This window comes from Rhincodon typus, chromosome 20, assembly GCF_021869965.1.
Source record: "Rhincodon typus isolate 14 chromosome 20, sRhiTyp1.1, whole genome shotgun sequence".
Lineage (NCBI taxonomy): Eukaryota > Metazoa > Chordata > Chondrichthyes > Orectolobiformes > Rhincodontidae > Rhincodon > Rhincodon typus.
Window position 1 is genome coordinate 37332868 of NC_063351.1, and position 26529 is coordinate 37359396.

Here is a 26529-nt window from a genome sequence, read left to right on the forward strand (position 1 = left end):
CAAATGCTTGCCTTCTAATATCAGCAATAGTAATTTCAAAGCGATTAGCCAATAATTTGTAAATGTGGCACATTGCACCAGTTACAATTCTTTCACATCTTTTCAGAATTGTCAATACTCAAATGGTCTGTTGTATGGAAAGATGATATATGGCAGTGCAAGGCAGTGCCACTTATTTTTGACAATGCTTTTCTATCTTCATTAAGAGCTTAGTTTTAAATTTATTAAACCTGACAGGTAAAACCTCTGCTATTATAGTTAATATTAACAGCTTATCTGTATAAACAACTTAGGTTATTTCTAAACTTGATTGTAGAATATAAATTGCTGCCATCAGGGATATCTCCACGTATTATGCTAATTGAACTCAATTTACATATGAACCTAAAAATTAAAATATTCAGTACAACTCAAACCTCAATTCCTATCTTCGTTATCACTAGTTGAGCACCACTGAAGAGGCTGGAACACACACAAAAAATCACTCGTTATCTTCTTTATTCCCGGTTAAACTAAAATTTACATTCTGGTGAGCTGCCAACGGAAGGCCAATAAAGGATGACATTTTGATTGACAGCATGTACTCTTGCTGACATTCTGCATGCATGGCATTTTCTCGTCAGCATTCAAAGTAAGCAGGACTGAATTTCTCCGGCATGACTGACGTAATTTACTTTCTCCTTAAAGTACAGATAGTAAATTTTTGTCAAGGTTCCAGGAAAAAAACCAATGTCCACACTTTGTAAAGAAAGCAAAAATAATTCAATTGTGTCGGAACAATCCAAGACTACTTATTGTGAATACTGCCAAATTAATGTACACCACCTGCAATGTCAGTCATCACAGCACATTCTGTTCATCAAAATATTACTCTTGGCTGTCTTTTGGCACAGTGAAAATACCAACATGTGGATGATATATCATGTGACAGTACTTGCAACTTGAACAGTGCAATTCTATGGTATGGTATTATTGCTACATCATCTCCAAAGTGCCACTATCACCAATTCACTACGAAATTCCTCTGTAAAACTAATGCATCAAATGGTCGTTCCACCAACATTTCATTAATATTGCTGTCCATTACTATATAATCACCATAAAATGCTGGACTAGAGCTGAGGAAGGAAAATCCAGTTAATGGATAAAATTCTTTAATGCTGTAAACCATGACGCCGCTGAAGCCATATTTTATGATGTAGTACAGTTAACTTTATATATGTAGAAGTTCGTGAATGTGTGCATAAGGAAAACACAATATTAATCGCTTCATAGTTAGCAAAGAAGCTGTAATATTCATACTTAATAAAACATGCAAAGCACAAAATCACAGAAGGATGTCATTTTGGCTCTCTGCAACCAATGCAAAATGAATGTTGCTGCTGTACGTCCTCTCATAACAGTGCGGTGCGTTGTTTCAAATATCACTGAGCATTTGAAATTGCCCAGAAAATTGTTCAGCTTTCAAAATGAAACCCACGATAATAATATTTTGCATTTCCATTATATTTAAGAGTAATTTTAGTATTTAGTTACTTTAGTACTTATTATTTGGTTAATTTAGCAACTAAAAGTTACTGCTTCATTTCTCATTTGGAGGAACAATGTTTCAGTTCTTCATGCAACCTCCTCTTTCTAAGAGGACATATCCGCTCCACATGTAAAATATGCCTCATATCCACAACCACAACTGTATCAACAAAGCTTATGAAGCAATGTTCACATTTACCAAATGGCCTCATCATGAATGCCTGACTGAGATCCAAGACCCAAAAGATTCAGCCCAGTGAGGAATATCTACATAGCTGTGAAGGGGACTGTTCTTCAAATTTCATATTTTATTATGTAGTTGACCTTGTTGAATGGGCATGGAAGATGCATAAGAGATATGAGGGAGGATACAGAGTCACTGCAAGTGTGAAAGGAAATGAGGGGAACGGAGAATACATGGATAATTTGGTGGTATAAATGGCACATAAGAGTTACAAGGGGAATAGAGAGGGAATCTGGGCTGGGGCATGGAAGTGGTATCGGGGATGAGTGTGTGAGAGCATATAAAAACCATGGATAGAACTGAGCCGATGCCCCAGTAAACAAAGAGGGGCTGCTTATCTGTTGGCTTCAGCATTCGCCCTCTCAGTTTCTGCTTTGGGCTTCTATCAGGTGAAGGGTAGTCTTAACACCATCTATACCTGAAACTTAGACCAAAATCACAGGTGATTGGCCTGACTATCTGAAATTGGGATTATGAAAGACACTTCCAAACTAAAGGGGAAGTTCAGCACACAGACTCCAAGGATGCTCTAAATAATTCACATATTTGTTTTCTTTGCAGAAAGGTTAAAGAAATATTAACATAATTTATCAAGATAAAATCTCTTAGCTTATGGTTAGCAGCTTACCCTACGAACAGCTAGGCTGTCACTCAGCTTCTCTGCTTCTTCTATATCCCCTGTAGCAATGGCCTTGTCAAGGTTTTTCTCTAAATTTGTCTGAAAAAGCGGTTTAATAAATGAATTACAAATAACAGCATGTAAACTTCAATCACCTGAGGCTCCAATTGGCAATGATTAAAAAAAATATATACACAAGATAAGGTTATGAACAACCAGTGACTGGTAAATAAAGTAGTGTCAGTTATTGTCCACAAGTCTTGCCCCTCTAACAACAATATTAATGTTATCACCAGTTACTGACTCCATCCCTTGCCCCCAGCAACAGTCTAAGCTTAAGCCACTCTGATTGCAAACTTGGCGTCACATATTACCACAAGTTCAGCTTCCAACCTCCCATTTGGGCCATCACCAAGACCACATATTCCCACTTCTGTAATATAGCCAGACTGCACCCTGTTTCAGTTCAATATTGTGGAAATCCTCACTTACACTCTATACCTCTAGACCAGATTATTTCAATCCACTTTTGGCTGGTTTTCCACAGTGCACTATTTGTAAGCTTGTGGTCATCAAAAATTTTGTTACCTATACCTTGATTTGCACCAGCTCTGCCCACCTACAACTCTTCTGCTTGGTATCCCACATTGGCTCTTGGTCAAGAATATAAAATATTCAACCTTGCTTTCAAATCCCTCTATGGTCTAGCCTCTTCCTAACTCTATACCTTCTTCCAGTCCCACAACTTTCCAAAATATCTATGTTCCTTTAACGTTGACCTCTTCAGCAGCCTTAATTTTAATGGCTCACTGATTAGAGACTGCATCTTCAGCTTCCTAGGCTCGAAGCTTTGGAATGCCCATCCTTATTTCTTTCCACTCCCTTCCCTCCCTTAAGACACCTCCTAAGACCTTGTATTTTGACCAAGATTTTAGTCATCTGACCTAATATCTCCTTATGTGGCTGTGTCATATTTTGTTTTATCATGAAGTGAACTTGTGAAATGCCTGGGCTGTTTCATTATGTTAAAGGTGCTATCTAAATATAAGTAGTTGTTGTTATTTAGTACTGAAGTCTCAGGAATCACATTATGATTCCTGCACCCTTGAATCCTTTGTTTCAAAGTGTACGTAACAGTCTCCTCTCAAGCTGGCATTAGGTTTCACTTTAAAACATGTCACAGCAAAAATAAGTTACAATGCTATTGTTTTTTGCGAACAAAACATGCACACTGACAAAGGTGATGTTGTACATAAGAACCAATATTTAACAGTAACAAGACAATTTAACGTTTTCGTACTTCAGTTTCAAGAGTATAATACTGGACTGATTTACAGTTTATCATTTCAGATTTTACTAATTGAAAGCTGATAATTTGATGTACAGCAAACTTTGTTTAAACCGATACCTTCTCAAACGGCGCCCTCGATAAACCAGCAAGAACTGTATATCTGAAATATCAGAACTTTACTATACTATCATGATCTCTGCATTCTCCGAGTAGTCAGTTGAGGAGTGAGAAGGCTCTCTGCCGTTAAATAATAATGCAACTTTACTTTAAAATAAAGCTTAAGTGATTCATGCTGCAAATAAAATATAACAGTGATGTGTTTATCTCCTGCATTATGTTTCTATTACTTAGTGTGGGTTTTTACATTGATTATGTGGACCTCTTCATCAACCAGAATATTTGATCAACCGGCACACTCCAGTTCTATTGGTGATGCTTAATAAAAAGTTTGCTGTATAATGTTCAAGTAATCTCAATTTATTTATTCCACTAACTAGTTCAATTACTTTTTCATGCACAAGATACTTACCTCAAGACATTAAAAAAGGATTTAAATCATCATATGAAAGCTAACAGAAAATATGTTGAAATAATAGTGTAATGGATGAATTTCTGCAATTGGCATGTTACTGGACTAGTTTCAACCTGTTCTACATCGATTATATTTTTAGCACTTGTCCATCAATTCATTCCCTGCAGTAGATCCAGTCTCTTCTTTACAATGCCATTAAGTGTCATGAAGCACTCTGATTGACACTGTTAATTGGCATTCAGGTCTTAAAGAGTCTAAATATTTAAACTCTGGTATGCAGCTGAATGTTATTAAACTATTCTGCACAAGAAAGACTGCATGTGGCTACAAGACAAAGCAAGGATGAAATGTGAATGAGCAGCAATGAGCAAAAGTCAAAAGAAAATTCCATTTAACCTGGGTTTCCCTAATCCACATGATTTAAACAAAATAATTCATGTGCATTGCTTGACGGGCCAGCATTTATTACATAAGAACATAAGAACTAGGAGCAGGAGCTTCTCTGCCATTCAATATGATCATAGCTGATCTCATCTGGGCCTCAAATTCATTTTCCTGCCAGGTCCTCAAAATACTTCATAAGCCTTCTCCAGTTGCCCTTGAGAAGGTAATGGTGAGATGCCTTCTTGAACCACAGCAGTCCATTTGGTTTAGACTGATCCACAATACTGATTAGTGTAAATCTACACATATATATGCCTACACAGGTGTAGACAGTAGCTTATGAATTACAAGAAACGTAGTGCACAAGACAAATGATTTTCAAAAGTCTTCTGCAGAATATGATTTTTGTGCTACAATCTTTATGGAAGTACCTCTGCAAAAATGTAACTTCGCTTCCTCAATCCCCAATTCAATATCTTCAGAAAAAAAATTTGGAAAAATAGCCTGTAATCAGATAACAAGGTGTAGAGCTGGATGAACACAGCAGGCCAGGCAGCATCTGAGGAACAGGAAAGCTGACGTTTCGGGTCTGGACCCTTCTTCAGAAATGGGGGAGGGGAAGGGGGCTCTGAAATAAATAAAGAGAGGGGGAGGCGATGATGGATAAAGGAGCAGATAGGTGGAGAGAAGATGGTCAGGTCAAGGAGACGGGGATGAGGCTAGTAGGTAGGAAGACGGGGTGGAGGTGAGGTGGGAGGAGTGGATAGGTGGGACAAAAGAGGGACAAGTTAAGGAGGCGGGGACGAGCTGGGCTGGTCTTGGGATGAGGTCGGGAGTGGGGGATTTTTGTAATCAGATTATGCTCGTGTATTTCAATCTATCTTACACCATGAAACTGAAATTATTTTTGTTTTATTATCGTGGTTCAGATTCAAATTGTTTGAACAACAAATGTTCAAAAGCTTCAGTTTTCCTAATAGTTAGTTGGGAGGAATTTCTGTTCATCCATTATTGGATAAGCAGTCACTGATCAGTTACAGAAGCATGGTCAAAGGAAGTGACACTGAGCTAGAGCCGAGGGTCACTGGAGTTCATGTGGAATCGAATGTGCTTTCAGATGATGGTGTGACGTCTGCAGACAAGAAATAGAAGGGGACCAAAAATAGATTGTTGAGGAGCTCCAGAAGCAATGATGCACGAAGAGAAGCCTTTACAGGTGATGCTTTGGCTATAATTTGATAGATAAGAATGAAACTAGACATCTTTAGTCATTGATGAAGCTGAAATTTACTGTAGCTTTTTCAAGTGAGTTTCTTTATTGCTCACCATCATCCTCAACTCATCCAAATACAAACAATAAGTAAACCTTCATTCACATCTCGGTGTGCTTAGTTTGAACTTCTCGCATTCCCTCCTCACTGGCCTTTTAGGCTCCAACCTATGTACGCTCGACATTATTTATAAATCTTTGCCCTACTCTGTATTAAACCCCACTTATCTATCATTCCTGTCCTCATCAACCCTGTAAGTTTATCATTTCTTCAAGACAGACTTCAAAATCGCTACTGACCAGATATCCCTTCATAGTCCTACACCGTACCATATCTACATGCACCAACTCAACTGTCAGTTTGTGCATTCTGTTCCCAAGTTTGGTCAACCATGCATCTCTACCTTTTCTTGTTCCACTGATGGTTCAGTGATCACCTCTCATGTTCAATTCTCCTTATTGCTTCCTGTCTTACTGCGCTCAAAGCTAAATTTCAGAACCTTTCCAATCACGACTCACAGCTCTTCATTGAGTTCTTGTTTGGTGTTAGAAATATTCCGTTTCTTTTGTACTTTTTGCTGCATTGGAGGCACTTATCAAAAGTAAGTTTCTGCTACTACTGTTCTTCCATGGAATTATTTAAATAAGTTCTCTTATGTGAACAATCCTGCTGATGGTTAAGCAGGTTAATATATAAAGCATAATACAGGTTTATTTCAAAAAGCATAATTTATTTAATTTGTTGTTGATCTCCTTCATTTTATTGTTTAGCAATGCACTTCCCTGGGCCAGTACCATAATTTATTACTTCAATATTAAAGTTATCTTAAAAACACACAGCCAATAAGCAATTGATCATATTAAGCTGTTATGATTTTTGCTGAGTTTAGATTGCCCACTACACACTGACTATACAGCGTAACAATGACCCAGTGAGAAAAGGCAAATCAACAATCATTCTGGGTGTGGTGTGGTGATGGGGAGGGGAAGGAATAGCTGCAAAATAATATGTGTCATCCTGTTCTCCAAGACTAGCAATTAACCTCTCCCCAGTAGTTGAGTTTTTCATATTGTTTTGGAGCAAGTTGATTTATACCAGATTTACCTCAGATTAGACGTTTGCAAAGACAATTTGAATGAGTGTTGCATTCCAACCTGCCAACTGATGTATGATAAGTTCCCTCCCCAAGGAAATGCTAACAAAGTATTATTACTATGTACACATCTTCTGAGCAATCTATACACCTAGGTTGGTAATAGAAGACCTGGGGCGAAGTGCTTTATTAAAAGAGAGATGACATGGAAGTGAATGATATAAAATGGACAGGAGATAATTTTTTTGAAAAAAAGGTTGATTGGGACACATCTGCTCCTCATGCATTCCTCTGGTGATTAAATTCACTTCAGATAATGATGAAATGTTCAACATAGCTGCATACATGAAACTGACAACTGATGGAACAGTCACCTTCTCAGGGTGAACAAAACTTTGTAATCTTGTAAACCTAAAATCGAATGTGAGCTTCAAATTTGACATCCTATTCATCGTCAAGACAGCTTACTTTCAATTTTTCAAAACTGTGTGTTCCACCCTTCAGCTGCTGAAACCTGTGCATGCATCTTTTCTACGTCCATTCTTAACTAACCTAATGCTCCCCCTGCTGGCTTTCCATCTTTCAGTTTTATACCATCCAATACTCGAAAAAAAACTGCATTTGTATGTATAGCTTTTAAAGAAGTAAACCATCTCAAGGTGCATCAAAACAAAATTCAACTGTAAGCCACATAAAGTGATACTAAATGCATTTTACTAAATGCTTTGACAGGAAGTATATTTTAAGAAGAGGTTTAAAGGAGTAAAACAATGCATGCGGGGATAGGCTGGGAGTCTGGGTGGGATGCTCTTCAGAGAGTCAGCGCAGACTCAATGGGGCAAATGGCCTCTTTTCACACTGTAGGGATTCTATGACTCTATGAGAGGGAAAGTCAAGGAACACAGAAACACTTATTGAACAGAAAGAGGGCATTCAGTCGAGGGGCTTAGGAGGAAATTCCAAAGTTCAAGGCCTCAGCAACTAAAAAGATATTCAAGAGGCCAGAATTGGCACAGCGCTAGGTATTTAGGTAGAACTGAAGGTTCTTCAAGGTTACAAAGGTAGGAATGGGTGAGGCCACAGAGGAATTTGGAAATAAAAGTAAGGTTTTTTGAGCCAGAAATATTGCTTAACTGGAAGTCATGTAGGCCAGTAAGTTCATTACTAATGGACCAACTTAATTTGGTATGAGATAGAATGTTAACAAATGCAATCTCCTGTGCTCAAGTTTATACAGGATGCAAAATAGAAGACCATCCAGGCGTTTGTTCAAATTGTCTAGAGAAGCATATAAGGCTTCAACAGCAGGTGAACTTAGGGTAGAAGTGCGAACAAACAATGTTACAGAGGTGGAAATAGATGGCTTTACCAATGGTGCAGATACGTCATTGAAAGATCATCATTTCTAGATCAAATACAACAGCCAGGTTGTGAAAAGCTTCAGACGCTGCTATCTGTATCATGCCCTGCACTAAATCTCAGATCCATCAAACAGTTCTTTCACCCCATCTTTCAATGCATTAATTGCAAAATCCGTGGGTTTGTCCACAAACATCATCAAGTCCATAAAACTATAAGTTGTAGGCGCAGAAGTAGGCCATTCAGTCTATTGAGTCTGCCCTGCCATTCAATGAAACGTGGTTGATAATGACAACCCTCAACAGCACATCCCTGGATTCCTTTACTGATTAGAAATCTGTCTATCTCAGCCTTGAATATACTTAATGACCCAGCCTTGACAGCCCTCTGTAAAGAATTCCACAGATTCACAAGAGTCTGAAAGAAATTCCTTCTTATCTCTGTCTTAAATGTTTGATCCTTATTCTGAGATTATCTCTTTCGGTCCTCGACACTACCACAGCCTTTCCACATCCGCCCTATCAAGTCCCCTTAGAATCTTGTGTGTTTCAATAAGGTCACCTCTTTTTCTTTTAAATTCCCATGAGTACAGGCACAACCTACTCTACTTCTCTTCATTAGACAATCCTTCCATATCCAGTATCAACTGAGTGAACCTTCTCTGGGCTGTCTCCAATGCCAGCATATCCTTCCTAAGAGAAAGGGCCCAAAACTGTTCATTGTATTGCAGCTGTGGTCTGAGTAATGCCTTGCGTACTTTTAGCAAGACCTCCCTTCTTTTGTACTCCACTACCTTTGAAATTAAGGCCAACATTTCAGTTGCATTCCCTATTACCCGCTAAACTTGAATGTGCGTTTTTTGTGATTCATGGATAACGATTCCTAAATCCCTCTGTTCAATAGCTTACTGCGGTCTTTCTTTGTTAAAGTAATATTCTGTTACTCCAGTCTTCTCGCCATTTCCTCACATTTCCCCACATGACATCCCATTTGCCAAGTCTTTGCCCACTCGCTTAACCTGTCTTTATCCCTTTTCAGATTATTTGCATCCTATCCACTTGCTACCCCATCTATTTTTGTGTCATCTGCAAATTTGGTTATAGGATATTCCATTTCCTGAAAGTTCTTAATATCTATTTGTAAATAATTGCGGCCCCTGCACTAATCCTTATAGCATTCCACTAGTTAAAGACTGTCATCCTGAAAATGACACACTTATTCCCAAGTCTCTGTCCTCTGTTAATTAGCCATTCCTTTATTCATGCTAATATACTACTTCTAACATCATGGGGTCTTACCTTATTAAGTAGCTTAACATGTGACACCTTGTCAAATGTCTTTCGAAAATCCAAATATATTACTTCCACTGCTTCCCCTTTATCTATCCTGATGTTGCCTCCTCAAAAAATTCTAGTAAATTTGTCAGGTATGATTTCCCCTTCATGAAGCCATACTGACTGTACTTGATCATATGATGTATTTCAAAATGCTCTGTGCATCGTATATAAAATAATCTAACATTTTCCCAATAACAGATATTAAGCTAACTGGCCTACAAGAACCTGAATTTTGTCTCCTTTTTTTAAAAATGAAGGTGCTACATTGACTGTTTTCCAATCCTCTGGGACATTTCCAGAATCTTCCTTTTTACATATTTAAAGAACGCCTTGCTGTCCATCTTGATATTGCTTCTAAGTTTACCCTCAAAGTTTACCTTCTCTTTCTTTGGTCTTTGCTTCACCCATCACTATAACCTACTGTAGCCCCCTATTCTCTTCTACATGCTCAGCTCCTGACTCTAGCCTTCCATTTAACACCCTTCCCCTTGTCCTCAACAGTGGGCCATTTCAGTTATGCATATTAGCACTTCCTTTCTAAACCATTACATTTCATAGGTTCTCAAGAGCTATCTCCTAGACCAAGGGCTCGGTCATTCCCCCCAATTCTCACTTGCTGGCTACGTGTTTTTCCCATTCAAGGCATTATATGGATGCAATCCATTCAAAACCAACTGAACTCATACAGTATGTAGAATATATAAGTCAACGTTCTTACCTTTAAAGGAGGTGCACTACATGCAGGAATCTCAAATCTGTCATTTGTTCCAAAATATTGTTTTAGTTCACTCCAGTGTGACTCTCGGGCATCCAACACATCACTAGAAGCAAACAAAACCTCAACATTATCAACAAAGTTACAATTAATCAATTCAATTTACAGAATTGGTTACAGCCATCCCATATATCTGTGTTTAGACTCAATGTCTTGAATAGGTTATGTACATACTGCTCAAGATTAAGTTTAAAATCAAAAGAAAACAATCTCAAAATAAGTTGTATAAATTAAAGTTAAGGGTTGGTAGAATAGTGGTAATATTACTGCGCTAGCAATCCAGATGTCTGCACTAATGATCCAGAGACTGGAGTTCAAATTTTCACAGCTCCGCAATTCACTCTTGGTTAATAAATAAATCTGGAATAATAGCAGGTATTAGTAATGATGAACATCTAACTTCTAGACTATTATTAGACAGTCATCTGCTCCTTCAGGAAAGTAATTCTGTTATCCTGTATGTGATCCTAGACCCACAACATGTGGTTGACTCCTAATCACCCTCTGAAATGGCAAACCACTCTCTGAAAGGCAATTAAGGATAGGCATCCACATCCTGTAAATTAATGAAAAAAAACCATAAAAATTGCAGAAACAAAACTTCAGATTTCATTGGTGAAACTGTTATCAAGAAAAAAAAAATAGCCTTGCAATTTTTAAAAATCTTTTAAACTGAATTTTAAAACTAGATGAATTATAATCATACGGTTGTCAACAAGACTGAGAAAATCTGTGTACATTATTTCCACTTAAGTACCTTTTATTCTCAATTTTCTGTTCTTGCTCGAATTTCTTCATTTTAATGGAAGATTTCTCATCGTTTGTTTCTACTTTTGTCGGGTCTTCTATGTGAAGATGATAAAATGTTATCCACACATTCATTACTATTGTGAGCCAGAACACTTTTGTAATATGGGTGAAATTTGGTGACACCAAGTTTTCGAGTAAATCTGCATGTGATAACTAAATAACTAAACAGATTTCAAGGGAGTATTATCCACAGTATTTTAAAACATTCACTTGGATGATCCTCAAATTATTACCATCTTCACAGAGTAGGCGGCATGGTGGCTCAGTGGTGAGCACTGCTGCCTCAGAGCGCCAGGGACCAGGGTTTGATTCCACCCTTGGGCGACTGTCTGAGTGGAGTTAGCTCATTCTCCCTGTGTCTGCGTGGGTTTCCTCCAGGTGCTCCAGTTTCGTCCCACAGTCCAAAGATAAGCAGGCTATGTGCATTGGCCAAGCTAAATTGCCCGTAGTGTTTAGGGATGTGCAGCTTAGGTGGGTTATAGGGGAATGGGTCTGGGTGGGATGCTCCAAGGGTCAGTGTGGGCTTGTTGGGCCGAAGGGCCTGTTTCAACACTGTAGGGATTCTATGATCTTCTATGATCTATGATAATGACTACCAAGGTAATGAATAGAGAGGCTAATTATTCTACATAGCCTATATTTACACATCTATACAATGAGTTATAACTATTTTAATTTATTAAAGTATGCTTACCATCTAAAGAATTTTTTTTGCACTCATTGGCATCTGTTTGAAACTACCATTCTATTTTAATCTGCACAATTGAGAGCTATATGCATTTAACATGTTGTCAATGAAAAACACAATTAAAAATGAGATTGCAGTGTTATTTCCCTGCTATAGATCTGCTGAGAAGGGGAAATGCAGGCTAAAGTTATGCACTCTCATTTGAATGCACCTCAGCCTTGAGCAGTCTAGATGGCACAGACATAAGCAGAGACTCATTCCAGCTGATTTAGATGGAATAAGACTAGTCAGATGTGCAGTGGCAACTTCATTCACGTATGTAATTTCAACAAAAATGTTTTACATAAGTTATCACTTCATTGAAAAAAAAGTAGAGAATTTCAGTTTAATTTTTTTTTAAATTATAAGTTAGATTAGCTACAATAAAGTTACAGCACAATTGTTTTAAAATTTTTATTAAAGTCTTGAATTTCCCCATAATGCCGTACCTGTACCAGCAGCTTTTCGCTTCCATCGACTCTTCTTTTTAAAAGCGGCTTTAGTTATGGAACTCCTTCTATCTTTCAATTCCTGGAATTTCTAAGAAAATATTGATTTTGTAGTTAAAGCAAATAGCAATAAAGTGCTCATTATAGCCTGTGTAAGTTCTATATTGGAGTTTATTTCACAACAAAGAAGATACTGGTAGAATGTTCAAGAAATGAGGGAGGGGGAAAATAGGGAATTATTGGCCAGTAAGTCTGGCATTCATCATCAGGAAAATGCTGGAATTTCTTATTAAGGATATTTTAACAACGTACTTAGAAAATAACATGATAGAATTTTGCATTTGGTTTGAATGTGAAAAAGTGTTTATGACTAAGAGTCTTATCCTTGTAATTGTCCGTACTTATAGGGACAGGGTTCATTAAACTGAACTGAGAAAATGTGTTGAAAGATAGATGGAAAGTAGCAGACATATTAAAGAGATATTTCATAACTCTCAGCAATGATCTATACCAATAATACAGACTGTATGGGAATGAAGTGCCATTGTAAGATGTCAGATACTTTAGAGACTTTTAAGCGACTCTTGGATAGGCACGTGGATGATAGTAAAATGTAGGTATGCAGGGTAGTTTGATCTTAGTAGGATAATAGGTCGGCACAACATCGTGGGACAAAGGGCCTGTGCTGTGCTGTACTGTTCTATGTTAAAATCATTGTTTGATCAAAATGGGTTTATGAAAGAGAAACCAGATTTGACAAATTTATTTGAGTTTTTTGAGGATGTAACTCATAGGGTGGCTAAAAGGGAACCAGTATTTGTGGCATACTTGTATTTCCAAAAGGCATTCCAAAAGTAAAAAATCACACAAAAGGGATCATGGAATTGGGCTACTATATTAGCATGGATAGAAGACTAGTTGGCAGACAGAAACCAGACAGCGGGTGAAAGTGCGGCACTTTCAGTTTGGCAGACTGTGGCTAGTGGAATGCCACATGGATCAGTACTGGGGTCACAGCTATTTACTGTCTATATTAGTAATGGACTAGAGAGTAACGTTTCTAAGTATACTGCTGACACAAGGGTGTGGGAATGTGAACTATGAAAAGGAGACAAAGAGACTGCAAAAGAAACATTGAGAAATAATTGTTGGTAGTGCAAAATTTGAGTATTGCTGGAAAAAGTCACATTTAGTCAAAGCTTTTCATCTTGTATTTGTCAGGATATTCATGAGAATACTGACATATAAGGCATTCCAACATACAACATGTTAATATTGCATGAGATAGAGAGCTGATTCATTGGCAAGTTGATTGAATGGAAGATGCATTCCCAAAGAAAATGTAACAGTTAGATGATGACTGACAGTTAACTGCCAAGCTTTATTTAAATTTAAAGCGGGCAAGTTGACTCTCATGCCTTGAACCAGAGAAAGCCCATCGCCTAATTTGTCCAGTTGTAATATGTAACATATTTCTTATGTCTTTGAAGAAAAGGTTTCTGTGTATTAATATATACAGTTTCCTGGGACGATAGGGTTGTCCTATGATGAGAGGCTGAGTAAATCTGGTCTGTACTTTTTTCTCGTAATAATACATAAAAGCATAAGAATTTGGAGCAGGCTTAGTCAATTTGGGCTCTTCAGCCTTTACTACCACATGATCAGATCATTGCTGATCTGATTATAACCTCTATTTTTCTGGCTACCCTTATTTGGCTCCCTTGTCTAGTTAATTTAGCCTTTTAAAAAAAAGCACTCATTACAAGCCTACAGAATTCTCTGGGGAAGAAAATTCCACAAATTAACAATCCTCTGACAGAAAAAAAATCCTTTCCATTGTCACCTTAATTGGGAGAACCCATTTTCAAACTGTGTCCCAAAGTTCTAATCTCTTTTCCATAAAGGGAACCACTCTTTCAGCATCTACCCTGTCTAGCCCCAACCCCAGGATCTTTCATGTTTCAATAAGATCACCTTGCTTTCTTCTAAACACTAATTGATACAAGATATAACAGGTCATCTATGGGAACATATAAAATTCTTCAGAGGCCTAATAGGAAAGACACGCCAAGGTTGTTTCCCCTAACTGAGGAATCTAGAGCCCAGCAGAATGGTCTCAGGATAAATGGCTGACCATTTAGGACAGAAATATGGGGAATTTCTTGTACTCAAAGGGTGTGAAGCTCTAGACTTCTAAACCTTAGTGAATGTTCTATCATTGAATGGATTTAATATTGAGGATTGCAGATTTTTGGCCTCTTGAGTAAATCAAGGGATAAGGGGAGTGAGCAGTGAAATGAAGGATGACGATCAGCCCCAGTCATACAGAATGGCATTGCAGGCTTGTGGGCGCTCTACAGTCTAATCCTGCTCTTGCTCCTTACACTGTTATGTTCTTATATATTTATATTTACACCTTTCATCAAATCAAGCATTACTATGACACTGGTCCGCTAAAGTTGGAGGGCACGTTTTTCTCTCTGTATTTTGATTACTACATTCTGTTCTAGCCACCAAGACACAGGGAACTACCTAAGCATTGGAATCATTGCAGAATACTTAGGTTGGTAACTTCTTTTCAGAGGATTAAGCTAGTTGGAAATGTTAGAAATCTCAGACTCTTCAATCACTAAAGGAGGCAATTTAGAAGTTGACGACAAGGCTAAGGCTAAAGTCAGGTGCGCTCACATCAGCAAAGCTGCAGCAATCTGCAAAAAACTCAACATTATGCAGGTCAAAGCAGTTTTTTTAAAAATAATACCTCAAGTCAATTCACACAAAATTAACTCCTTCCATCACCACTGCACTGTTCCTGTTGTTGGTATAATTTACAGGACGTACTACAGCTTATTTTAGTACATCTTCCTTCTCCAATAAATCAAAATGTTGTAGAGACACCATGACCATTTTGTTTAACTGATCCTAGATGCATATTGCCACCCCTTCACCACCATCGCTAATATTCTGTTACTCCCTACCAGTCATTTGCAGTGCCTATTATGTAGCTAACAGCCATTTAATATTTCCGTTTGTCAAAATTGTTTTAAAATGTGTAAATTGGCAGTATAGACCTAAGGACAGTGTACTGCTATATTTACAGATGTGTATAGTGTATGGCATGAAGCATATTACTACAGGTAAAAAGCTATATAATTTTGTAACAATTATTCAAAATTATAAAATTAAAAATAAATACTTTCCACAGTTGCAGAGAAACTCCAGCTGGACATTCTTCAGTTACACCTTTCAAATCTTCTTCAGCTTTCTTTTCTTTCAAGGAGGTATCCACATTACTTTCATTGTCACTCTGTCCTGCTGATATACTGGGAAAAAAAGACACACAACAACTGGGAAATGGGAAACACCGAAAGGAAACAAGGCAAAACTTTACAAGAAAAATCGAGTAGAATTTCTTGGAAAGGAAGACCTTTACAACCTTTGTTTCTGGAAGTTTACGTTTCTGTATGTTCTTACCAACCACTGTGGTAATAATAAATTCAGTAGTTAAGAAGTTTTCGAGGGCAGTCACCAGTAACTGTTCTAATAGATGCTGGTCACATGTAATAGGTCCCAGAGCAAATCTCACCATAGAAAAGGTTAGGTTCCAGCCCCACAAAAATTTTACATTACTTCATAATCTTGTTAATTTGAAGATCTATTTTACTAGATCATGTAAACTAAAGCTTAATTCCAGGTATAAAGCATGGAAAAAAAACTTTTAAATCAAAACAAGCAGGAGACTTTTACTAAACCATTATTTATTGTGCAATGCAGCATAATCTATGTAACTGAGACAACTTTTAACAGCAATAATATACAAAGGATATTTTCATTTTACAGCATAGGGGACAGGTTTCAGGTGTATTACTAAAGTGTACAATAATCAATGGGGCTTTGAAGTCTGAATTATTTATGAGGTCATCAAAATCCTAAGGTTCAGTTCTGATTTCAGTTTTGATTTATTTCATTCCCTTTCGTAATTGTTCCTTGTTTTTCCTCCTATGTAACAAGCTAGCTTAGGTTTGAAATTCATTGCATTGAGGAAAATAATCTAAACTCATTATTTCTTCTCTTGGTGGAGTAGTACATTGCGAAACAGACACAAGCTCATGAGCTTTATATACATACAAGATTTTTTAAACCATGAATAAACATAAAATTGCCACATGTAGATGAAGTGTTCTCACCAATTGGGTTTTTGGTCCGTGGAATCCACCATTACTGGCAATTTTCTGGTACGAAGTGCCTTGAATAAAAATAGCAAATTTATAGCATGCACATTCTTACTGAACGGATTCTGTATGAAATAATGGGTACATTCAGGGTGAATGTTTCAATGGAGGTGATGTGTCATCATATTTCCTTTGAAGCTGACACATTCATTTTCAAGGTAGAGCAGGGTGAGACGCAAACCAGTTATAAACTTTTTGAAAACAGGAAAATGATCGAACAAATAAAATGAATTTGATTTTGATATAGCACCTTTCACATTCTTTGCCTGTTCCAGAGTGCACACAGCTGAATATTTTGAAGTTTTGTAAACAGGAAGTGATATAACTAACCAATTAGTTAGTTAACCAATTTATTCATGGTGTTGGTTGAGGGGTAAACACTGGTCAATGCACTACAGAACACTGTGATCTTCAAAGAACAGTACAATGGAATATTCTATCCTAATTTCAGGTTAATGGAGCTTTGGCTTAATATTTTATAGAAAGCCAATACTTCCAACTATCCTTGGCGTTACATGGAATTGCCAGTTTACATTATGTGCTCAAGTCCTGCTCTGTGGCTTGAATTTCCAACCTTCTGAATCAAAGGTGACACAGTACCACCACTAGGTCAAGCTGTCATTTTGTTCAAACATTAAATTACATTTTCCTTCACATTTGGTATGTGCACTTTAAAGTTGTTCTTTGTGATAGTTTTGAGCCTGTAATGTGTCACTGTCTTGATTGGTTGCAAGCCAAAGAATGTAAGAAAAGGCCAAAATGTTGATGATAACCAAACAGTCAAAATTTTAGAACAGTGACTCAGAGATTCTAAGTTCAAATCTTCCCAAGACAATTTATGAAGCCATAAGACATAGGAGCAGAAATTAGACGATTCAGCCCATCAAGTCTGCTCCACCATTCAATCATTGCTGATAAATTTCTCAACCCCATTCTCTCACTTTCTCCTTGTAGCCTTTGATCCCCTTGACAATCAAGAACCTATCTATTGTATCTTAAATATATGCAACGGCCTGGCCTCTACAGCCTTCTGTGGCAATGAATCCCACAGATTCATCACTCTCTAGCTGAAGAAGTTTCTCCTTATTTCCATTCTAAAGGGTCTTCTCTTTATTTTAAGGCTGTGCCCTCGGGTCTTACTCTCTCCTGCTAATGGAAACATCTTTCCAACATCCACTCTGTCCAGGCCATTCAGTATTCTGTAAGTTTCAATTAGATCCCCCCTCATCCTTCTAAACTGCACGGAGCATAGATCCAGTGTCCTCAAATATTCCTTATACGTTAAACCTTTCATTCCTGGGATCATTCTCGTGAACCTCCTCTGGACCCACTGCAGGGCCAGTACATCTTTTCTGCGGTATAGGGCCCAAAATTGCTCACAATACTCTAAATGTGGTCTGACCAGAGCTTTATAAAGCCCCAGAAGTACATTCCTGCTTTTATATTTTCGTTCTCTTGAAATAAATACCAACATTGTATTTGCTTTCCTAACTACGAACTCAACCTGCAAGTTTACCTTAGACAATCCAGGATGAGAACTCCCAAGTCCTTTTGCACTTTAGATTTCTCAATTTTCTCCCCAGTTAGAAAATAGTCCATGCCTCTATTCTTCCTAAAAAAGTGCATGAGCTCACATTTTCCCATGTTGTATTCCATCTGCCACTTCTTTGCCCGATCTCCTAATCTGTCTAAGTTTTTCTCTAGCCTCCCAGCCTCCAATATACTACCCATCCCTCCACCTATCTTTGTACCACTGACAAACTTAGCCAGATTACGCTCAGTTCCTTCATCACTAGTGTATAAAGTGAAAAGTTGTCGTCTCAACACTGACCCTTGTGGAACACCACTAGTCACCGGCTGCCATCCTGAGGAGGACTCTTTTAACCCCACTGTCTGATTTCTGCCAGACAGCCAATCTTTTATCCAATGGTAGCACCTTGCCTCTAACAACATGGGCCCTTATCTTAGTCAGCAGCCTCCTGTGCAGCACCTTGTCAAAGGCCTTCTGGAAGTCCAAGTAGACAACATCTTTGGTCTAACCTGCTTGTCACTTCCTCAAAGAATTCTAACAGATTGGTCAGCTGTGACCTCCCCTTGGTGAAACCATGCTGACTTTGCCATATTTTACCATGCACTTCCAAGTATTAGAAATCTCATCCTCCACAATGGATTCCAAAATCGTATCAACAGCTGAGGTCAGGCTAATCGGCCTGTAATTTCCTGTGTTTTGCCTTACTCCCTTTTTAAACAGGGAGGTTACAAGTAATTTATCCACCTTCAGACCTTTCATTCTCCTTGGTGATGGCCACCACACTCACCTCTGTCCCCCCAGCCCGACTCTCTTGAATTTTTGGGATGTTACTCATGTGTTCCAACATGAAGACTGACGCAAAGTACTTGTTCAGTTCCTCCTCCATTTCTTTGTTCCCCATTACTACTTCTCCAGCGGCATTTTCCAGCAGCCCAATGTCCACTTTTGCCCTTAAATATCTTAAAGAAACTCACGCAATCATCTTTTATAATACTGGCTAGCTTACCCTTCCTCTTCAATGTCCTGTGAGTCCTTCATAATGATTATTAATATTTCAATAACCCTTTCCTTAGATTCTCATATCATAACAGGTTAAATGTCAGTCATTGGAGATTATTTGCTTTGCACTTTTTTCAGCTGCCCAGAACTTCAATCTCATCACGTATCAATTCATTTTGTCTAGACTATCTCTATATGCATAAAGGGCTCTTGTAGAGCAGTTGTAGCCGTTCTACCTCTGGGCCAGAAAAACAATGTTTGAGTCCCAAACCAGGACTTGTTAATAATGGATGATGCTTTTACAGCCTGGACAAACAGGTTGATTGTCAGCTTATACATCCTTTCAATATATGTTATGGCAGGTGGTAAGAGCGGGAGAGTTTCCTCATTAGCTATCCAATGGAAAACCACCACAATACTTTGTCTATAAGTGTGAACATATCCGATGACTATGGTCCAACCCTCAGACATGAGGTGGGACAATAGACAGATTTCTATTTGAGAGCATGTCTGTTTATTGCTTACTGCTCATGTCCTCTGTTATTACTGGAGAGAAAAAAAAATCAAAAATCAAAATCAAAATCCATTCATCTACAGTTTCAAGTCAATTTGCATTTCACATTGTTCTTTTACTGTTGCAGAACTGAAATAATCTCTTCATGTTACTTTTTAACCTTTACACCTTGTTTTGTGGATATGGGCTTTGTTGGCAAGGCCAGTTTTTGTCTCCTAGCCTTAAAAATGTACTGGTTAAGAAAGTGTCTAAAACTGTAGCAGTCCATCTGGTATCGATAGCAGTTTGGAATAACTGAGTGGCTTGTCAGGCATTTCAGATGCCAGTTAAACGTCAATAATAATGTTGTGGGTCTGGAGTAACTTGTAGACCAGAACCAGGAAAGAAAGATAAAACTAAAACCGTAAAACACGTTAGTAGACCAGATGGATTTTTACACGGTACCATCACTGAAGTTAGCTTCCAATTCTAGATTTATTAATTAATTGAATGTTAATTCAACCAGCTGCTGAGGTGGGATTTGAATATATCTTCCCAGACTATTAGATAGTGTGTGTGAAGGTGAACACAGACTACCTGAAAAACGTACATGAGAAACAAACGTTCATTAATTTAAACAATGTACTGCCCCAAGTTTTCAATTTCCATTCTGAGGTGCTGGCTTTCTGCTCCCATTAAGACTGCCAATGGGTCAGTGTTTCCCATTGTGATCCTATCCCTTGAAAACTGTCATGATCCCAGGGCTAAGACAGCACAGGGGAGAGAACTATGAGAGTGGAAGGAAACTTACTAGCATGGAGAAGGCAGGGTTCGATTGTTCGATTTCAAAGTAACAGACAGCTACTTTTAGTTGAAGTTTTCAAAACGGCAATCCAGCATCAAAGATTGGACTGTAAGCCATGCCTAGTGTAAATAAAAATGTTCAGTTAAAGTGGTCTTGCTGTGTTTGCACTCAGTCAGAGCTCCAATGCAGCGTCTGCTACTTTGGATCTTAACAAGCCCAAACTTTTGGTGTATGATCCCATTGGAGGTGGTGACCCACATTTTGAAAAGCATTACAGAGCTCTGCAATCGACTTCACTGCCACTAGGATTGGAGGAGGAAGGCAATAATCAACCCATTATTGTTCTTCTGTCCACTGCACTAATGTTCTACTGTTTTTTTCAATGATTCTCTTTGGTAAACCTGCATGTGCCAATGCTGTGAACAAGATTAGCATCAACCATAATTCCTTTTTAGTTGAACAGTCTTCCATCACTCACATTCAGGCTTATAAATGCGAATAGCCATTTTGGAATGGTGCTGGTGGATAACTGATGAACGATACAGATCTGTAATATCAGAACAGTCTGTTCTGTTTCCAAGATACTAAAGGTAAACTATACTCCAGTATGAATTCACTGTTTCAGTAAAGCAGCAAAAGAAACCCAATGGAGAAGATATAAATGCAGCCTAGCTATTGCAAGCTGAAAGTTCTGATATCACCCACAAAACCAAGCACCGTAACAATGTGCGCCTTATTACACATGCGAATAGTTTCCTTGCAGTTTATTATTTTATAACATCTTTGACTGCTCCCACATCCAATATTGATGGGGTATTTGCATAATTGCTTGAATTTTCATAGAAACTGAAACTTGAATTTCAGAATTAATTTATCCTAACTGTCATAAATTAATTTTAAAAACAAAAGCTATTTGATTTTAGAGTTTCATTGTTAACCCTTTTGTCAACAATTTCTTGATTTGAACCAATTGCTCTCTGGGCCTTTTTCAGCTGCTCCATTACACTGTTAATAATTTAAACAAAGTCACTTTACATTGGCTCAGCAGTTATGAATCTTATTAATGTAATTCAGTAAGAAATTCCAAGAAAAAGTAGAACTATCACAATTCTATACATTAAAGAAAATTTCATAAATAATTTCACAACCAGCTGAGTTAAATGCTCTGAGGGCATAAATATAGCCCATTATACTGGAAATATACAGTGATCAATCAGCATTTGTAAAGAAAACAGTCATGGCTTTTTGGGTGTCTGCAAATGAAGGAGATCACCTAAAATACAACCAGTCTCAAATAGGAAAGAAGCAACTGGGTGTATTCCAAAGATTCTGCGCCAGGGCTTCAACATTCACTATGTTCATTATTGACTTAAAATGCACAGTCACATACGTGAATCTGCCAATGATGCAAAGACCCACAGCACCGTAAGCAGTGTAGACGACAGTAAATAATTGCAGAGATGCTGATAAATTATGGGTTGAATCTTATATTTTGGCTCAATGAATTTCACAAAAGGTTTTCTCCACGGGGCTCAGCAACTTCTCTCACCATACTGTACCAAACTTGGCTCATTAACCACCTACCCCATCCCTATGGCACCCCTTGTCTCTGATGCTAGCCAGGTCTACTACCACTTAACACACCTGAAAGAACCATCCATTTACTAGATACCCTGGATACACTTAACCCCGGCACCCATGCCATACTTGAAAGGCCGCTGTGCACCCAGAAAAATACTGACATCCTCATGATATCATGTTTAGTACCAGAATAATTTGGAATGATGTCAGAAAGGGAAAATTGATACTGTGATTCCTCAACAAGGGCCAAGGGTTGTGCAGCGGATAGCTGTCCTCTTCATGGAGGGCTGCCAGACGTAGCCACGCCACGAGATCCTGCCAGGAAGAATGTGAATGACCTGCTCTGCAAAGCCAGATTAAATACTATACACTTCTCTCTGCCACCTGGCACTCACACCATCTCTGCTACTACACAGACCTCCCACTAAGGTTCACTGTTGCAAGCAACATCTTCCCTCATTCAGTCATCCACTCCAACAGTGCTAATTGTGCATGCCCTCGGCATTGTCTACTCATTCACTGGGATTACCTCACTACCTTTATCCCACCCCTACCAGGACTATCGGCTGTGCCATTCCCTTTCACATCACTTAATCCTTCCTATTCTTTCAATCCTGGGGGAAAAGGCTCATAAAGGCCAGTTAAGTGGTGGGGTGCCCAACATTAGGCTCTTCATGCCCTATGATGAAAGATTTCTGGTCCTCGCAGGAGGAAAGTGCTCCTGCTGAGTTAAAAACCATTCTTCATTCCAGTGCAACTTTCACATTGCAAACAAAGTCTCACAGTCATTTAAATATGCTCACATAGAACACAGAACATAGAACAGTACAGCACAGTACAGACCCTTCGGCCCACGATGTTGTGCCGAACTTTTACCCTAATCCTAAGGTCTTTCTAACCTCCACCCCTACCTTATACTATCATCCATATGCCTATCTAATAGCCGCTTAAGTGCCCCTAATGAGGCCGACTCCACTACCCTCTCTGGCAATGCATTCCACGTCGCTACCACTTTCTGAGTAAAGAACCTACCTCTGACATCTCCCCTATATCTACCTCCACTCACTTTAAAACTATGCCCCCTTGTAATAGATACCTCCACCCTAGGAAAAAGTCTCTGGCTGTCCACTCTATCTACACCTCTGATCATTTTGTACACTTTTATCAAGTCACCTCTCATCCTTCGTTGTTCTAAAGAGAAAAGCCCTAGCTTTGCCACTAAATCCGTTCGCTCATGTCTCTGTGTAGCTCCTATTGTAACTATCACACTGTGAAGTCAGACATCAGTTTGCATGCATGATAGTTCATGAAGCAATGCCTGACCAGAGAAGTTGCTGCACCGTGTGTAGGAAATGTGAACATCATGGCTGGAAGGGAGTCTAGCAACTGGCACCATTGCTCCAGATGTGCAGACTTTGGTATAACAACACTGGTCTCAGTAGCCAATGGTGTTTGTATTGCATGAAATGGTCAACAGTATGTGGGGCTGGGAGGTCTACAGAAGAGAACCAATGCACAAAGATCGCCAGGGATCGTGAGTCCTCAGACATGTATCTTTGACAGCGAGTGGGCTCCCTGAAGAGCCTCACTTTCCTAGGTTTCACATACCTTCCTTCAAGTGATCCTGTTCTATACATGCTTTACCTTATTCCCCGTAAAATATACAGTTTCCCCATTTCATAACTGTCACTCAGCCCGCCTCCCAAGCTGCAATCCCCATGAATAGGTTCCCCGGTCTCCTTTCCAGATGTAGCAGATCCCTTTTCCCCTTGTCTTTATCAGTCAGAAATACTGAATTAACCATGGCTCAACCCCTTAAACCCCAACGTTACCAGACAGCCCCAGTCAAGAATTTCCCATTGCCCTGATTGATCACTATATACCTCTTTAGCTGTGCTCATTAAGGTCTGGTTGCTAAGGAATCACAGAAACACAAACACCCTGACCAAAACCCACCAATTGGATGTCTGATCCTGACCAAGCACTTGCAATGTTATTGGAGGCTGCCCTTGACTTGTCTCTGCCCTGTGCAAAGACCCTCGGTAGATGGGTGCCTCCATGGACTTCACTAGGGACTACTCCCCTTTGAGCTATGACTGTTTGCTGGCTGCAAATGAAGTGTGCTTGCTGCGTAAACTGCTGGTGCTTTGTGCATGTGCAAGACTGATGTAGCAATGTACCATACAGTAAGACGTCTGTCCCCTTGACTGGGGACTGCTGACCAGCATGACAAGCTGTCTGGCTCTGTGACTGTGCTGACAGGCAATATAGGTCAAAGCAAGGGTGATGCAAGCATGCAGGTAGTCTCAAAGTGAGTGAGCTCTAACAGAGCACTAAGAGAGCAAGCAAACAGCCTTCAGATGCAGCCTCGTTCAATCCATGGGTTGTATGTCTGTCCCTGTGTGCAAAGTATGATTGTTCTGATCAAGGGGCAGCAGTGACATAATGTTAATGTCACCGGGCTAACAGTCCAGAACACAAGAACAAAGTTCTGGGGCATGGGTTCAAATCCAATTATGACTAAAATTTAAATTTTAAAGAATTTGGAATAAAAAGTGAGCCTAATGGCAACCATGTAGCCATTGTCAATAGTTTTGAAAAACGCATCTGGTCCACTAATGCCCTTTAGGAAAGGAAGACTGCCATCTTTACCTGGTCTAGCCTACATGTGACTCCAGACCTAGAGCAATGCGACTCTTAACTGCCCTTATCCATGAAAAAAATTTTTAAAAAATAGAATTTTGCAACACAAGGTATAAAAGAATATGGAGCCAATAACAATTTATTTCAAAATGGTGCCCTTAATGGAATGAAATGTCCCAAGCCAATATACTATAATACACACAGGAGTACTATAAAACAAAACTTGATGCTGAGACACACCAAGATATTAGTATACATAGCAAAAAATTTGTTTTTTATGTGACGATACTATGGCTTTAAACAGAGAAATAGTTTGTCCTGGTTTTCTTTATGAAGAGAAGTGAGGCAGAGATAATGAGCGATCTGTTTTTAGGTGTCTGTTGCAAGCTAATAAAGTAAACAGCTTGTACGGCCTGGGGTTTTTTTTAAAGTTGAAAAACAGCATGAATGGGTGGAGTCTGGCACCAAGAGAACTAGCGTTTTAGCTTAGTTTCCAGCAGTTCTTGGGGTTTTTGAAGCTAGTTCTGGAAATGGCCATATCTTTCTCTCTCCTGCCAGAATTGCATATGAGACAATCTATCTTACTGAACTTGGCTTATTGTGTTTATGGGATGTTACTATATTGGAACAGCAGTTAAATAATCAATCATTCTGTTAAGTTTTCCAGTAGAGTTAAAGTTATACCAATTCTTCTTTCTTTTGCTTATATTTTAATTATAGTAGAAGAATAAAAAGTGTTTTGCTTAAAGCTGACTAGTTAACCAATCGAAAGGCAACTGGAACACAGCATCTTACACTTGCCTTTAAATATGAAAAGGTTAGGGTATAGACTATTTCCTTGATATATCTGAAGGGGGTTTGGTCTGGTCCATAACAAATTGGGGCCCATGTCAGGATCAAAATCTCTAATTCCAAGTTGGGTTTAAGATTATTGAACTGGTGAGCGATTTTTTTTTTGGGTGATATATTCAGTTGGTTTAAACAGGGTGTACATTATGTTGCAATGGCTCTTTCAGTCACTAAGAGCTTCCTTGGGGGTGAAAGAAGTCACTTCACAAGTTTTACAGAAAGCGAGCATGGTAAAACTTTTGGAATTGGCAAACAAGTTGAAGTTGCCTATGGGTGTGAAGAAAGGGGAGATAATTGCAGTAATGTCACTGCATTTACAATTGCCAGGAATGCAACAGAATAATTGGAAATGGCTAAAATCCAATTGCAAATGAAGCAGCTTGAATATGGAAAGGAAATGAAACAGTCTGACTTATGATTACAAGCAGAGGAGAAAGAAAAATAAAGGAAAGCCCTAGCAGAAGAGAGGGAGAAAGAGAGAGGTTTTGAACTTCATAAGTTGTCATTGAAGGAAGGAAGTCGACTTAAAATGGCTAAGGTAGAATGTAGTAGTAGTGATGGGGACAGTAATGAAGAGCAAGCCCATTGTAGCCAATAGTCTTGTGGGGATCTGTTTAAGTATGCCCAAGCATTACCAAAGTTTGATAAGAAGAATGTAGAAGTCTCTTCATTTCATTTGAGAAAGTGGCTAAACAAGTGAAATGGCTGGTGATCCAAACAAAGTTGGTAGGTACAGCTAGTGAGGCATTGGCATCACTATCAGAGGGGGCATCTGGGGAGTATCATTAGGTGAAAAAAGCCATCTTAAATACATATGAACAAGTGCAGAGACTTACAGACAACATTTCAAGAACCTAAGGAGGGAACCTGGTCAAAAATACATACTGTTTAAAAGGATCAAATGAAGTAACTTTGTTAGGTGATTAAGGGCATTGAAAATAGATCAAATATATGACACTCTTAGAGACTGTTATT

The 26529-nt window shown here is 38.7% G+C and overlaps 1 protein-coding gene across 3 annotated transcripts in view; it reads right to left on the minus strand.

The window, feature by feature from the left end:
- The window catches only part of fam204a (family with sequence similarity 204 member A), a 77572-nt gene that overhangs the window by 31134 nt on the left and 19909 nt on the right, over positions 1–26529 (minus strand). Inside the window, exons 2-8 of one of the 3 annotated variants that reach the window (XM_048608966.1) lie at positions 20488–20600; positions 16609–16667; positions 15618–15744; positions 12422–12512; positions 11193–11277; positions 10379–10481; positions 2403–2492 (exon numbers count right to left, since the gene is read on the minus strand). In XM_048608966.1, coding sequence (XP_048464923.1) covers positions 2403–2492; positions 10379–10481; positions 11193–11277; positions 12422–12512; positions 15618–15744; positions 16609–16667; positions 20488–20493 — 561 coding nt within the window. In that variant the 5' untranslated portion in view covers positions 20494–20600. Of the gene's footprint in view, positions 1–2402; positions 2493–10378; positions 10482–11192; positions 11281–12421; positions 12513–15617; positions 15745–16608; positions 16668–20487; positions 20601–26529 lie in introns of all 3 variants that reach the window. The other 2 variants (XM_048608965.1, XM_048608967.1) reach the window with 2 other exon arrangements.